This window comes from Oryctolagus cuniculus, chromosome 15 (genome assembly GCF_964237555.1).
Source record: "Oryctolagus cuniculus chromosome 15, mOryCun1.1, whole genome shotgun sequence".
Classification (NCBI taxonomy): domain Eukaryota; kingdom Metazoa; phylum Chordata; class Mammalia; order Lagomorpha; family Leporidae; genus Oryctolagus; species Oryctolagus cuniculus.
The window spans coordinates 88149829-88166726 of record NC_091446.1 but is presented as its reverse complement, the minus strand read 5'-3'; the positions used below and the strand labels follow the sequence as shown (position 1 = coordinate 88166726).

Genomic DNA, 16898 nt, shown 5'->3' with positions numbered 1-16898 from the left:
ACACAATCAAGTCAATTTATGCCAAACCTATAGCCAGCATTTTATTGAATAGGAAAAAAGTTGGAAGCATTCCCAGGCTATCTAGAATCAGGCAAGGATTCCAATCTCACCATTGGTATTCAATATACTGCTGGTAGTTTTAGCCTGAGCCATCGGGCACGAAAAAGAAAGTTATATAAATTAGGAAACAGGAAGTAAAACTGTCCCTATTTGCAGATGACATGATTCCATATATAGGGGATCCAAAAGCATCCACTAAGAAACTATTGGAACTCATAGAAGAGTTTGGTAAAGTGGCAGAACATAAGATCAGAATGCAAAAGTCATCTGCCTTTGTTGACACAGACAATGTCACAGCTGAGAAAGAACTTCTGAGATCAGTCCCATGCACAATAGCAAAAAAAAATTCAAATACCTTGGAATAAGTTTAACCATGAATGTCAATGATCTCTATGATGAGAATTACAAAACATTAAAGTAAAAAATAGAAGTTATTGATTAAATTGACAAATATAAAGAATATATGAAAAATTGCAGTAAGTTTCATATAGAAAATGTCACCACTCCTGGTAACTATTAGACATAAAAGAAAGACATTTGTATAAAAAATTGCATGTTGGGTGATTTCAAAAAAAGTTAGTTACATCAAAATTCCTCAAAAGTAAACAAAGTTCGCCTGAAAGTGAGCATGACAATAGTTTCTAAGTGCATATGAAAGTTTATGATCAGAATATTTGCTAGAAAACTTCTAGAATGGACAGGTAGCTGAGAATCTCACAATGAAAATTAAACCAATAAAAAAAGAAGGAGGAGGAAGGGAAGGAGAATAGGGAGAGGGTGTGTAGTGTGAAAAGTAACACTATGTTCCTAAATCTGTATATATGAAACAAAACTGTAAATTTGTGTTAAATTTTTCAGTAGTTTATATTCATACTACCACATCTTTGCTTTAAAATTAATTAATCTAGATTTGTTCTTGCCATTTATATGCATTTATTTGTAAATAAAATTGACACATTTCATTTTAGAACACTTAGAACTATTTTAGAACTATTTTAAAAATTATTTTGTAAAACATACCCTTTATCTGCTTGAAATTCTATAAATTCTATGAGATCTTTAATGTCCTTGGTTAAATTTATTCCAAGGTATTTGATTGTTTTTGTAGCTATTGTGAATGGGATTGATCTTAGAAATTCTTTCTCAGCCATGGCATTGCATGTGTATTCAAAGTCTGTTGGTTTTTGTGCATTGATTTTATATCCTGCTATTTTGCCAAAATCTTCTATGAGTTCCAATAGTCTCTTAGTAGAGTTCTTTGGATCCCCTAAATAAAGAATCATATCATCTGTAAAGAGGGATAGTTTGAGTTCTTATTTCCCAATTTGCATCTCTTTAATTTCTTTTTCTTACCTAATAGCTCTGGCTAAAACTTCCATATATATATCGAATAGCAGTGGTGAGAGTGGGCATCCCTGTCTGGTACCAGATCTCAGTGGAAATGCTTCCAACTTTTCCCCATTCAATAAGATGTTGGCCGTGGGTTTTTCATAGATTGCTTTGATTGTATTGAGGAATGTTCCTTCCATACCCGGTTTGCTTAGAGTTTTCATCATGAAAATGCTTTCTATGCATCTATTGAGATAATCATATGGTTTTTCTTCTGCAGTCTGTTAATGTGGTGTATCACATTGACTGTTTTGTGAACATTGAACCATCCCTGCATACCAGGGATAAATCCCACTTGGTCTGGGTGGATGATCTTTCTGATGTGTTGTTGCATTCTGTTGGCCAGAATTTTATTGAGAATTTTTTGCATCTATGTTCATCAGGGATATTGGTCTATAATTTTCTTTCAATGCTGCATCTTTTTCCAGCTTAGGAATTAAGGTGATGCTGGCTTCATTCATAGAGAGATTCTGGGGGAATTGAGAAAGAAATAGAAGAGGATACCAAAAAATGGAAAAATCTTTCATTCTCATGGATTGGAAGAATCAATATTTTTCTCAATTCTCCCAAAAGCAATTTATACAATCAATGCGACACCAATCAAGATACCAAAGACATTTTTCTCAGATCTGGCAAAAAATGATGCTGAAGTTCATATGGAGACACAGGAGACCTCGAATAGCTAAAGCAATCTTGTACAACAAAAACAAAGCCGGAGGCATCACAATACCCGATTTCAGGGCATACTACAGGGTAGTTGTAATCAAAACAGCATGGTACTGGTACAGAAACAGATGGATAGACCAATGGAACAGAATTGAAACACCAGAAATCAATCCAAACATCTACAGCAAACTTATATTTGATCAAGGATCCAAAACCAATCCCTGGATTAAGGACTGTCTATTCAATAAATGGTGCTGGCAAAACTGGATTTCCATGTGCAGAAGCATGAAGCAAGACCCCTACCTTTCACCTTACACAAACATCCACTCAACATGGATTAAAGACTTAAATCTATCACCTGACACCATCAAATTATTAGAGAACATTGGAGAAACCCTGCAAGGTATAGGCACAGGCAAAGACTTCTTGTAAAAGACCCCGGAAGCACAAGCAGTCAAAGCCAAAATTAACATTTGGGATTGCATCAAATTGAGAAGTTTCTGTACTGCAAAAGAAACAGGAAAGTGAAGAGGCTTTTTTTTTTTTTTGAGAGGCAGAGTGGACAGTGTGAGAGAGAAACAGAGATAAAGGTCCTCCTTTGCCATTGGTTCACCCTCCAATGTCTGCCGCGGCCAGTGCACCGTGCTGATCCGATGGCAGGAGCCAGGTATTTATCCTTGTCTCCCATGGGGTGCAGGGCCCAAGTACTTGGACCATCCTCCACTGCACTCCCTGGCCACAGCAGAGAGCTAGCCTGGAAGAGGGGCAACCGGGACAGAATCTGGCGCCCCGACCGGGACTAGAACCCAGTATACCAGCGCCGCAAGGTGGAGGATTAGCCTAGTGAGCCGCGGTGCCGGCTCTCTCTCTCTCTTAAAAATAATCTATTGTGTGTTTATAATTTGCTAAAAGAATTTATATTTTGAGAAGGCATTTGGCCTATGGTTAAGACCCTTTTGGGACACCTGTATGCCATATCAATGTGCCTTGGTTAGAGTCTTGTGTCTGGTCTGGATCTCTGCTTCCCACTAATATATAAACACTGGAAAGTAATGTGGTCCTTGCCCCTCATAAAGGACACCTGGATTGAATTCCTGGATTACAGTTTCATCCAACTTTAGCTCCAGCCATTGTGGACATTGAAGTTGAAGAAGCAAATAGAAAGTCTGTATCTTTTTCTGTATGTCTGTGCCTCTCAAATACATACATGCATTTACACTTACGTACATGCATGCATTGATGCATATATTTTTAGAGAAATGTATTTCACCATGAAGCAAATAAATTGTATAGTGAAGATTATAGTAATCAGATTGACTGAATCATTCTATAATGTACCTATGAATCAAAACATCACACCATTCTGTGGGGAGCAACTCGGACTAGACTAAGTTACTGGAATTAAGACTTATTCTATGCATCTGCTCTCCCACAATATGGCGCTGAGAAGGGAGTAACAGCTTCTACACAGCTGCCTCCAGTTCAACCAATAAACTGTAGGACCTGCTCCTGATTGGAGGAGAGCAGTGTACTCGGCGTGTGGGTAGCAGAGTTGGGATTGGTGGAAGAGGACTATAAAGGAGGAGAGAGACAACATGCACCAGGAACATCTAAGGGGAACATCTATCTGAAGGAACACCTGTGCAGCCCCCGAGAGAGCCGGCTGGTGGTGTGCCACTCCCCAGCGGAAGTGGGGAATGTGGCAGGGGGAACCGCCCTTCCACAGAGGTGGAAGGGTCGGTAGCCAACCCGGGAAGAACCAGCAGCAAACCCGGGGAGGGCCGAGCAGACGAAAGAACAGCGCAGGGTCCTGTGTCGTTCCTGCACGAAGAGGGGGAGCGACACATTCTTCATAAATACACAATTGTTATTTGTCAATTAAAATTAATTTTAAAAATAAAAAGGTAAGAGTAATAATTCCTTTGGATAGCCTTAGGTGTCAAGACAAATATTAAGACATATATCGTACCACCCTTGAAAAGTCAATCCAGAAAGAATATAAAATGAAAAAGAAACATTTTTAAATGGACTTTTAGGACATAAATTAATTTCATGACACTTGGTAGGGAAAGTTTTCTTCAGGAGATGAGAAAAATAGTAACTGTAAAGAAGAGGTTAGTAGATTGGGTTGAATTCAAGTTGAGATTTTCGCTTGTTTGTCATTGTATCAGTCTTAGATTTCCTGTGCTTAGGGACAACTGGGAGGAGAATCAGAAGTTCTCCTCGAAGTTCTACTCCATGACCCTGGTGGTGAAGATGTCACTGGTCTGGTTCATCAGTGCTCTTTATCTCTGATAAGCAAGTGCATCCTCCTTGATTCTGATACATGGGCTTTACAAAGATTAGATGGATAAGTGTTCCAGAGTGGACCAAAGAGGATACATAAAGCACCATATGGAAACAAGAGTCTGAGAGTTTTTGTTGACAGGAGTATCTACTTGTTGAGGAGATAAATGTCACCACTTTAAAATCAGAGGGTGTTGGATTCATAAAGGAGACCATAGATGCAGCAGTTCTAATCAGGTGAGAGATTAATCTATGGGTAAGTCATAACAAAGGGGTGTCTGGTGGACATCAGAGAGACAGAAAATTTGTTAGTTGGTAAAATCTAGTTCCTGTACTTGTAAGAGTGTAAAATCCTGTGAGTAAAGCTGCAGAGGAGACTGACAGATGAGAGGTGAACACATTAACACAGGAGATGGATATCCACATTTGAATTAACTATCTTGAGAAGGACAGTGCAGACCCTGGCCCTCTGTGCTGCTGAAATGTAGGTGCCATTTATGTCCTCTAGAAACACATGTAGCCTGGAAACTAGAGGAAATGGAGCCTAGATTCTGCAACCAATACAGATGTCCTGGCTCAGGGATATGGCTCCTGGGAAAAAGCATCAGTTTTCCTGAGTAGAATTGGAGGAGTGGACAGTTTCCTGATTTACAGGTATTGTTGCACTGAGACCCTGGTACCACAGGAGAGCAAGGAGAGATGCCACCAGAAGTGTCCTAGAGCAATGAAGAAAGTTTGAGAAATCATGCATGGCTTGTACTTATTCCAAAGTAAAGGTTACCATTTGACTTTTATCTGTTGACAAGAACTGAGAGCAGATAACCTGTCCAGACATGCCTGCCTTGGAGAAATGAGTCCACAGGTGAGAGAGTTGAAATCCATATGCTCTTTGCTGTCTTCCGGAAGCCAGGAAAGTACACTTTTCCCTGGGGTGGCTCCTATTTCTAATGATGTCAAGGCCAAGGCTCTCCTGTTTCTACAAGTGAAATGATAGTTATGGGCCTGGAGGGAGATGAGTTGATGCCGTTCCTTCCATATAACCACATCTTGGGGATTCATCTCATAATGGATTCACAGCAGAGTCTTAGCTGGGTGAGTGTATTTCTGTTTCATGTACAAAGTGAGCTCCAATAGCAGGTGAGATCTGGGGTGAAGCAGAATTCTTTCCAGTGAAATGTTAGGAGAATTCTGTGCTCATGATGTCAATCTTAGATATTACTCCACCATTAACACAGCAGAGGGTTCTAGAGATGAAATTATGAACTTCATGAATAATGTAAAACCACAAAGGAATACATTTGCAAAAGTAAATTTGTGATTTTTAAGTACTTGAATTGGAATTGTATTTGGTTTTGTTCATTCTAATATATTTCTCAACTTGTATTTATTTCAATGAAGTCTGATCTAGTAAGACACACAAAACTTGAAACACATAATTCAGTATGATGTGGTGATATTTATTTTGTTCTCTTAGGTTTCAAAATATTTTCAGGGACTTCAGACAGTTTCAGCACTGTTTTACTTTATGGCCTCATAACACATGGAATATTCTTAATATTAAACATTAATGAATTTAACAGGTGGCCATGAAAAATAGCATTATACTGATTATTTATAACATTTTTTTCTTTTTTTGTGATAACATATTTTTCTGCCTACCAGAAAATTATCTAGAAATATTTTCTATTGTGTATGAAAATTTTTAAAATTCTTAGATTAGATGAATATTACATGAAAATAAGCAGCATAAGTTCAAAATACTTTCTTAAAATAAATTTAGTTTTAGTGCTCAGATTTTTAAAATAAACTGAAACATTTAACACTGATAATAAAGTTGAAATTTTACAGAATTGAGAAAAAATTTCTAATACATGAATTGAATAGTATATACTATAGAAAAATAATCGCCACTGTCAATTTTCTTGATTTACTTCAAAATATTTAGGTTGCACTTGCTGGTAAAATTTTATGTATAATAAGTGCCTCTTCAATTCAATTATTGAATTGAATTATCACAACTTTCCTGTTAATATTATCTAACTTGAGTAAGAATACTGTTCTCTAGTACATGAGTATTTAAAATGATAAAACAGAAAGAATGCAAACATGACATCATTGTGAATAAAGAGAAACAAAATGACAAGAATTGTCATTGGCCACAAAGGCATCAACCCTTCAAGAAACTGGACTAACAAGAAACCTCTGTTGGTGTGTTCAAATATTACAGAGTGTTAGGTCTTAAAGTCTTCATTATAAAACTTTGCATTCATGCATTAGGAAGGATGATATTCAGGCATTCTGGGCCAACATGGACCTGATCAGTGAACTTGTAGCACAGGAAACCTTTTTTTACTTTTCCCCAAATTCTTTATTTTAGAGGATTACTATGGCTATCACTTGCTTATCAGTGCAATGCACAGGGAGTTATGATAGTAGCTCTTATAAACACAGTTTTATCCTTTCCCAGTATCTCAATACTGGTGGTTTACAAAATGCACTTTCAGGAAGTGTTTTTGAGTGTTCCTAAATCCGTAGCATACGATTTGTTAGTATCTTGTCCTGCTACAGTTTTTGACTCCTACCTCAGTGATAACACTTTTGTTACCTATGATTTTTCTTAGGAGGACTGAAAAATTAGATATGTGGGATTATGAGTATTCTCATGATCAACTCTTTGCTTTTAGCTGCATATGGGTGAAATTCGGTTTCCAAAGAATAGGTGACACATTGCAGTCATTCAGTGCTATTGGATGCTTTCTCTTTTTTTCTGGAATTTGTCCATTTTATAAAACAAATCTTTTGTGGAGCTAATCGGTGCAAACGGTGTTTATCTGCTTGAATCCACCAGATGACTAATTTCCAGTTTCCATCAATGAACATTGTCAATCTACTCCCCCACATCTGTTGATATGAAAATCTTATCATCACTTTAATGTTGCCAATGATGTCAAATGCTACTCAATGAATATGGTAAAATTTATGATTAATGTAACACTGGTAATGAGCATAATAATAAAATATAATAATATATATTATCCATGTACCCATATTGTTAAATCCATACAGAATAAAACATAACTGCACATTCATTCATAAAATAACACTATAATTTACCACTCATAATATAACAATACTTTAATAATTGACATTGTAAAAGAGATTAGAAAAGGGTATTATAAAAATTACTTTTTTTTGAGGAAGCCAATGTGGTATGGTAGGTTAAGCTGCCACTTGGGACACCTTCATCCTTTCTTACAGTGTTGGTTTAAGTACTGGTTAGTGCAGGCTTCTGACCCATTTCCTCCTCCTAATGCACTAGGAAGCAGCAGATGATGGTGTAAGGTCTGGGGTCCCTGATACGCATATAAGAGACTAAAATGGAGTTCCTCAGTGCTAGCTTCAGCCAAGTCTGGCCACAGCATTTGTGGGCATCTGAAGGAGTAAACCAGTGGATGTTAAGATGTTCCTCTCTCCTTCTCTCTCTCTGCGTGTGAGTCTGCTGGTCCTTATGCCTTTTGATTGAATAACTTTTAAAACATGTTTTCTGTACAAAGTATCCTTTGAATTTGTGCCTTTACACTGCTATGTTTTATGCACATGTCTAATCTAAGCCCAGTGATTTCCTCATCTGTCTTTTGGTTCCTGGTTTATTTAATTGTTGTGCTCCCTTCACTGTGATCTAAAATTACATAAATTCTTAGGCATTTAAGGTGAGAGCCAGAATAAAGAGAATGAATGTTGTCCACTTTTTCTGCTTCCTAAGAGTGCTCAGGGGCTTCACACTCAGCCCCAGTAGCCCCACTGTCACTTCTTGCAGAGAGAGCTTAACTATACATTCAGATTTGTAATTATTTACTTTGTTCCAAAAGAGACCCAATTCTCCTTTACACTCTGAACAAATTATCAGTGGCCATTCTCAGACTTTTTTCAATTCCAATTCCCAGCAAATTCAGTGACCTTTCCATGATGGGACTGCCAGATTACTCCCATAAAAATATAGGATGCAAAATTAACTTTAAAATTCAAATAAATAATAAATGATATTTTGAGGTTCATACATAAGGATATATTGGATTCTGAGAATTAACACGAATTTTCAAAAGAGATTATGTAAATGTTTATACTTCTGTTAAAGCTCATGGTCCTGCTACAGTTTTTGACTACTACCTCTGTGATAATATTTTTGTTACCTATGATCCTTCCTCTCCTGGTCTGTATGTTATCAAGAACCTCTTGTCAGCAGTTGATTATTTATAATTTCAAGTCTTGTTTCAGTGCATGATGGCATTTACAGAATGAGTGACATGAGTGACATGCATAAGGGGAAATCACTCAAATATCACCGTGGTGGAAGAATAAAATATTAAAATCCTTATCTATACACTTTCATGTAATTATTTTAGCTCTATTATGAAATGGTTCATAATGTATGTAGTAGACCAATACTTTGTGTGTGTTTATATATATATATGCATATATATATATATATAATTGCACGGATATCATTCCATGCTTAAATATATTATTAGAATTGCATTGGTTATGGTCCTTCAAATGTGGAGATAGTTAATCCTTTAGTCATTATGATCCTGGTGCCTTTCCTGTTTCTGTGTTTTTCTGAGGGTGCAAATACATGTTTATGGAGCAATTGTTCAGTTCTGATACACAATATAAGATTAAATCTTTGAAGAGAGTTCAAAAATAATTTAATTGACTATGTCATGTGTCCTTTGTTAACTCATGCATGGCATGTTGTGGTAGAGGAATTTTCTACTCAGCCATTCATTTTTGAGTGTAAGTCATTTAAATCTCTCTCTGTATAGATTATTTCAAAAAGTTTACAGCAAAATGAAATAAAAATTATTCTGTTGAATAATTTTTTGAAATATACAAATAATTACTCAAGGGGTTTAGAAAATGAATATAATGAACAAACTTCACTTGTAGAGAATATTACAAAAGTTTTAGTACCAATAATTTTTTTTAAAACTTCAGATGTAAGACAGAGAGTAGTGGTAAGTGAGGTAGCAAAGTTTATTTTTTAGGTTTATTTATTTGAAAGGTAGAATTACAGAGAGGCAGAGGCAGAGAGACAAAGAAGTCTTCCATCCAAGGGTTCACTCCCCAAATGACCACAATGAACAGAGCGGAACCAATCTGAAGCCAAGAGCCTCGGGCTTCTTCCGGGTCTTCCATATAGGTGCAGGGGCCCAAGGACTTGGGCCATCTTCTGCTGCCTTCCCAGGTACCAGCAAGCTGGATCAGAGGTGGAGCAGCTGGAACTCACAAACTGGCACTCATTTGGGATACTGGCACTGCAGGCAGCAGCTTTACTTGCTGTGCCACAGTGCCCGTCCCACTACCAATAATTTCTATAAAATTCTATAAAATATATTGGATTCATTAAAAATAAGTGGTTAAAATAAAAAATGATTTGTGATGATTTCATGACAAGAAGAATGAGCACTGGTGACGTGAGGTCTGTTCTTTTTTTACTTATTTTACAGGTATCTAAAATGTTCCCCGTATGCTGTTAATATGAAAAACATTCCCAGTATGTCATCATTAAAACATATATATTTTTTCCAAGCTGGCATTGGAGTTTTAGCCAATGTCTTCCTTCTTCTCTTCTACACCTCCACCATCTACCGGGATCATAGGCCTAAGCCCACTGACATGGTCACATGTCACTTGGTTTTTGTCCACATAGTAATGCTATTCACTATACTGGATATTTTATCTGCAAACATGTTCATGTCGCTGAATTTTCCAAATGACTTCAAATGTAAAGCTTTGCTCTATATGAGCAGGGTGATGAGGGGCCTGTCCATCTGTACCACCTGCCTCCTGAGCATCATCCAGGTCATCACCATCAGCCCCAGCACCTTCTGCTTGTCAAGATTTAAACATAAACTCACAAATTATGTTAGCCATGCTCTCTTCTGTTTTTGGTCCCTCAACTTGTCTTCCAATAGCAACATGATCATCTACTCTGTAGGTCATTCCAACATGACCAATCTGCTCAATGTCAGTAAGTACTGCTCACTTTCCTCAGTGAACTCCATCATCATGGAATTATTTTTCATTCTTACGTTGTCTCAAAATGTCTTCTTTGTAGGAATCATGCTGCTCTCCAGTGCATACATGGTGATTCTCTTATCTAGCCACCAGAAGAGGTCTGAGTACCTTCACAGCATAAATATTTCCCCAAGAATCTCCCCAGCAAAAAGGGCCACCCATACTGTGCTGCTGCTTGTGACTTTCTTTGTGATCATGTACTGTTTGGATATCATCATTTCATCCTTCTCAACCATGTTGTGGAAATATGATCCAGTTGTCCTGGATGTCCAGAGGCTTGTGGGAAGTATCTATGCCACTGTCAGCCCCTTGGTGCTAATTAGTTCTGATAAAAGAATAATTAGTATTCTACAAAATGTGATTGATATGACATCAATTTCAAAAAGCTGATGAAAAAATCTTTTCAAAACATAATTTGTATCATCCTTTAAAAATTCAAAACAGGATTTTTAAAATATAATTTAGGGCTGGCGCCACTGCTCACTAGGCTAATCCTCCACCTAGCAGCACCAGCACACCGGGTTCTAGTCCCGGTCGGGGTGCCGGATTCTGTCCCAGTGCCCCTCTTCCAGGCCAGCTTTCTGCTGTGGCCAGGGAGTGCAATGGAGGATGGCCCAAGTGCTTGGGCCCTGCACCCGGATGGGAGACCAGGAGAAGCACCTGGCTCCTGGCTTCAGATCAGCACGATGTGCCGGCTGCAGTGCGCCAGCCGCGGGGGCCATTGGAGGGTGAACCAATGGCAAAAAGGAAGACCTTTCTCTCTGTCTCTCTCACTGTCCACTCTGCCTGTCAAAAATATATATATATATAATTTAGATGAGATAAATTTTACTTTATTTTTAATTTTTTTTTACTTTTTTATTTTTTAACTTTTATTTAAAATGTAAATTTCCAAAGTACAGCTTGTGGATTACAATGGCTCTTGTCATGAGTTGCCAAGGCTATGGAAAGCTTTTAAGTTCACCAACTCTGATCTTATTTAGACAAAGCCATAGTCAAAGTGGAAGTTCTCGCCTCCCTTCAGAGAAAGGTACCTCCTTTGATGGCCCGTTCTTTCCACTGGGATCTCACACACAGAGATCTTTCATTTAGGTCTTTTTTTGTTTTTCCAGAATGTCTTGGCTTTCCATGCCTAAAATACTCTCATGGGCTCTTCAGCCAGATCTGAATGCCTTAAGGGCTGATTCTTTTACTTTGACAGTGAAAAAGACCATATGAGTCTCTTAGTTCAATGTTGTCCATCTGCAGAAGTATCTTCTTCATGTACTTTCCTAGCAATATGGGAAAACATTTTTTCCCTTTTTGTTGTGTGGTCCTATGAAGGTCGCTTTGGTACATAATTCCTAGGTCTTCTAACTTTATAAAATAATCTAAATTTTTTTTGTAAAGGCTTCTTAACTAAGGATACAATTCTGTCCTTAATGAATTGCTCTGTGAATTGCTAATATTTCTTTATCTTTTGAGACTATATAAACTATGGGAGATTTATTTATTTATTTGAGAGAGTTACACAGAGAGAGGAGAGGTGGAGAGAGAGGGAAGTCTTCCATCCAATGGTTCACTCCCCAGTTGGCTGCAATGGCTGGAGCTGTGCCGATCTGAAACCAGGAGTCAGAAGCTTCTTTTGGGTCTCCCACATGGGTGCAGGGGCCTAAGGACTTGGGCCATCTTCTACTGCTATCCCAGGCCATAGCAGAGAGCTGGATTGGAAATGGAGCAGCTGGGTTTTGAACCGACACCCATATGGGATGCCAGTGCTTCAGGCCAGGGCATTAATCCACTGTGCCATTGTGTTGGCCCCTGGAATTTTGCTTTGTTTCTCTTAGTTACCATCCTTTTTTCTCACTTAATTAAATCATATTTCCCTTTGTTGTTACAATGTATGGATATTGTTAAAGAATTTTTTCTTAAAGTTTCACTTTATCACAATAAACTTATCTTTTATTATTATATTATAATTTATTTTATTTTATTTATACAAGTTTCATGTATTTCATATATACAGATTTAGGAACATAGTGATGCTTGCTACCCTACCCTCCCTCCCACACATGCTCCCACCTTTCCTCCTCCTTCCTACAGTAAACTCCTGATCTCAAAGATTTACATATCATCAATTTTGGAAACTTACACAATAAAAATGATTAGTATATTGGTCTTATTGTAGTTTGTTTCTTTTTTGTATTCCAGAGAAACAACTAGATTTTGTTCATTCCTTTACATTTTAACCTTTGTATATGTATATTAATATTTTAATGTACGCAGATTTTCTCTTTTTACTTTATTTGAACTAACTGTGCTTAATATTACAGTTCATTACTCTTCTTTCTAGCTCAGTCTAATGTTTAACCCATGTTTTATATTAAGTAATTTTCACTATATTTTGTTATTTACTCACTCCTTTGCAAATATGGCTTTTAAACATGTAGTCTCTTGTTATTTTCATGTTATTTTATTTTTTTTTGTGATTCTCCCATGTCCATTGTATTGACTTACATGTTTTCAATACAATCCACAAGTCTGAAGTTTATATGATGTAGAATTTCATTTTGATAGCTACTAGCTATTTCTTGTGTGAAAGAGAATATAAAGATTGATTCTCACATGAATGAGATATCACTTTGGAATAATTATGGTTCATTTTCAAATTTCATTTGCCCCTTCCAATTTGAACAACTCAAATAGGTTTGTAATATTTGTGTTAAATCTTGTTTGAATGTTTGCTTCTTAGTTTGGTTCTTTCCCTAGACCATTTTCTTGGTTTACTTTTATAGTTAAGGAGTCCTCAAAATTTCTTTCCAACTTTATTAGGCATTTTAGTGAATCTAATAGCATTTCAGGATTTTACCTTTGTGCACTAAAAGGTGTTAAACTACAAAACATTTTATCCAAAAAGCACAATTATAAACAGTATACAAAATAATACTCTACAGAAATTTTCTGTAATAAACAAACATGTTTCATGAAAATTTTTTTTCTTTTCATTTGGAACACACTCCTCTTCCCCAGTGTACTATAAGGTGAAAATAATTTGTGGAATAAGATTATCATAATGCTATAAAATTTGTTTTATGTTTTATACAACTTATGCAGTGTTATATTTGGTTGTGAAGAATAGTACCTATATACAAGTTCAGAATTACTATTTTCCTATAGTGTTCAACTAATATTGGTAAGATTATTTATCTAATTCAGAATTTTGTTTTCAATCAATATTTTCCTCATTAGCATTTCCATGAATCTACAAAAATAATCCTTCTCAGTTTCATATTTAAATTGTGTTAACTTAAGTGATTTTAATGAAGTGTACATGTAAGTACATATCACTTGAGGTTACATTTTACTTGATGGTTTCTATTGTCATTATGGTGCCCAGAAAATATGATCTGCTTGACTTCTGTTATGAGGAATGCAATGACAGATTTTATACTTAATGTAACATTCCATTTAAACACTTCAGATCTGGTTTCCGAAAAAGAAATTTACCTTTTATTCCCAGTCAAAATGTTTCCAGTTAATTCTATGTGAACTTAGTCAAACTTTGAAATAAATTACTTGGGTCTGGTGCTGGGGCATAGTGGGTAAAGCCGCCGCTAGCATCACATGGGCACCAGTTTCAGTCCCGGCTGCTCCACTTCACATCCAGCTCTTGGCTATGGCCTGGGAAAGCAGTAAGATGGCCCAAGTGCTTGGGTCCCTGCACCCACATGGGAGCCCCAAAAGAAGCACCTGGCTCCTGGCTTTGGACAGTGCAGATCCAGCACTTACAGCCAACTGGGGAATGAACCAGCAGATAGAAGACACTTCTCTTTCTCTCTCTCTCTCCCTCTATCTCTCTTTCACTTTTCTTCTCCTTATCTCTCTGTGTAACTCTGCCTTTCAAATAAATAAATCTTAAAAATAAACAAGTTACTTATTATTATTTACATTCATGTAGTTTCTTCTTTGTTGTCTATATATTGATTGATTTTGAATGAATCAATGAAAATGACTGATTTTGGTGTTGGCTTTTCTCTCTTGGTATGTACCAATGCCATCTCACTAGTCAAAGGGATCAATTTCAGGTCACAATTGATCATAATGACAGGATTAAGAGTCAAAGGGATCACATAAACAAGACTAGTGTCTGCTAATACTAACTGATAGAGTCAAAAAGGAGAGAACAATCCAACATGGGAAGTGGGATACACAGCAGACTCATAGAATGGCAGATGTCCTAAATAGCACTCTGGCCTCAGAATCAGCCCTTAAGGCATTCAGATCTGGCTGAAGAGCCCATGAGAGTATTTTAGGCATGGAAAGCCAAGACATTCTGGGAAAAAAAAAGACCTAAATGTAAGATCTCTGCGAGTGAGATCCCAGTGGAAAGAACGGGCCATCAAAGAAGGAGGTACCTTTCTCTGAAGGGAGGAGAGAACTTCCACTTTGACTATGACCTTCTCTAAATAAGATCAGAGTCGGTGAACTCAAAAGGCTTTCATAGCCTTGGCAACTCATGACAAGCACCTCGGGTGATTACTGACACCATAAACAAGAGTGCCAATTTGTTAAGACAACAACAGGAGTCACTGTGCACTTACTCCTCATGTAGAATCTCTGTCCTTAATGTGTTGTCCAATGTGAAGTAATGCTATAACTAGTACTCAAACAGTATTCTACACTTTATGTTTCTGTGTGGGTGCAAACTGTACTTAATATGTACTAAATTGATCTTCTGTATATAAAGAGAATTGAAAATGAATCTTGGCTGGCGCCATGGCTCACTAGGCTAATCCTCCGTCTTGCAGCGCTGGCACACTGGGTTCTAGTCCCAGTCGGGGTGCCGGATTCTGCCCCGGTTGCCCCTCTTCCAGGCCAGCTCTCTGCTGTGGGCAGGGAGTGCAGTGGAGGATTGCCCAAGTACTTGGGCCCTGCACCCCATGGGAGACCAGGATAAGTACCTGGCTCCTGCCATCGGATCATGGTGCGCCAGTTGCAGCGCGCTGGCCATGGCAGCCATTGGAGGGTGAACCAATGGCAAAAGGAAAACCTTTCTCTCTGTCTCTCTCTCTCTCACTGTCCACTCTGCCTGTCAAAAAAAAAAAAAGAAAATGAATCTTGATGTGAATGGAATGGGAGAGTGAGTGGGAGATGGGAGGGATGAGGGTGGGAGGGAAGTTAATGGGGGGGGGGGGTAAGCCACTGTAATCCATAAGCTGTACTTCAGAAATTTATATTTGTTAAATAGAAGTTAAAAAATTGATTTTCTTGTAGAACCAAATACAAAAAAAGAAAGTATATATTTTATTTTTTAATAAATTGTTACATTATTGATTTGAAGCCTTTAACTATTAAGCTCATAAGTTTTGATGGCTTATAATAGTGCTAACATTATATGTTCTTAAAATTAACCCCTCCAATTCACCTATTTTTGTTCATACCATCTTCAAACATGATTTTATTTCTTATTAATTCTTATTTATTGTGTGTATATATATATTTACATATAGTCCGTATTAATTAAATATTGATAAAAATCAGTCATGGAGCTCATTTGATCTGTTTGCTAATTTCATAGTCAAAAGGCAACATAATTAATTTATGGAGGTCTATAAACCATCAGAGTCACACAACTATGAGTATGCAGTATTACAGTTCTAGTCACCTTGCATTTTGCCTCCTACTAGTGAGGACACTTTGTGAGTCATTCATTCACTGAGCTACAGTATTCATCTATATTGAAATTTCAATTTTCAATGCCAAGAACACAAAAGAAAAACCTATTTCCATGGGCTACAACAACAAAAAAAGTGAAGAGGCAGATATTATGAATGGTATAAATGAAGAAATTGATTACATTAAATGATTATAATGCCATATTGAAAAGATTTGTGGAGAATGCATAATTTGAAAAATATATTCAGGATTTCAAAATAGTTTTACATCAAAATAAACTTGTACTGAATTCCATTCAGCCATGAACGTTTCAAATTACCCTTGTATGTCAAGTAGACTTGTATCTACAAATTTTGTTGAATCTGATAAAATTAATTAAAATTAAAATAAAAAAGAAATAAACTACGAAATCATTAAGAGCTAAAAAGAAAATATTCATTAAAAATCCTTCCACATAGAAAAGTCCAGGACACCATTGCTAAATATGTGTCCATTAATACAACTTTAACATTAATATGTAATTAATATTCTGTATCCTCCACATGGCTGCTTGTGCTGTTGTTTGTGCATTGGACTTTAAATCCCATAGAAAAATAATTTACATCTGAAAGAAAAGAGAAATTGTTGTTATATTTATGTTGTTATCTGTGATTTTATTTATTCATATAGGTTTTAGATATTGCATTATGTCCCACATTACATCCTAAAAATTATTTTACACTTATTGTAGTGCTATTCTATTATTAAACAACCATTTCAATTTT

At 36.8% G+C, this 16898-nt stretch overlaps 1 protein-coding gene and 1 long non-coding RNA gene across 3 annotated transcripts in view; one reads left to right on the top strand and one right to left on the bottom strand.

Annotated features, from left to right (window-relative positions):
• Nucleotides 1-16898, bottom strand: part of LOC138845445 (uncharacterized) — a 93425-nt gene that overhangs the window by 45291 nt on the left and 31236 nt on the right. Inside the window, exon 3 of one of the 2 annotated variants that reach the window (XR_011382704.1) lies at nucleotides 15808-16738. The exons of the other annotated variant lie outside the window; for it this stretch is intronic. This is a non-coding gene — a long non-coding RNA (uncharacterized lncRNA). Of the gene's footprint in view, nucleotides 1-15807; nucleotides 16739-16898 lie in introns of those variants that run through there. 2 annotated transcript variants of the gene reach the window in all.
• Nucleotides 9958-10869, top strand: ORYCUNV1R1589 (vomeronasal 1 receptor oryCunV1R1589). Its single transcript, NM_001167276.1, has one exon. It carries the CDS (start codon nucleotides 9958-9960, stop codon nucleotides 10867-10869), a length of 912 nt encoding a protein of 303 aa, NP_001160748.1.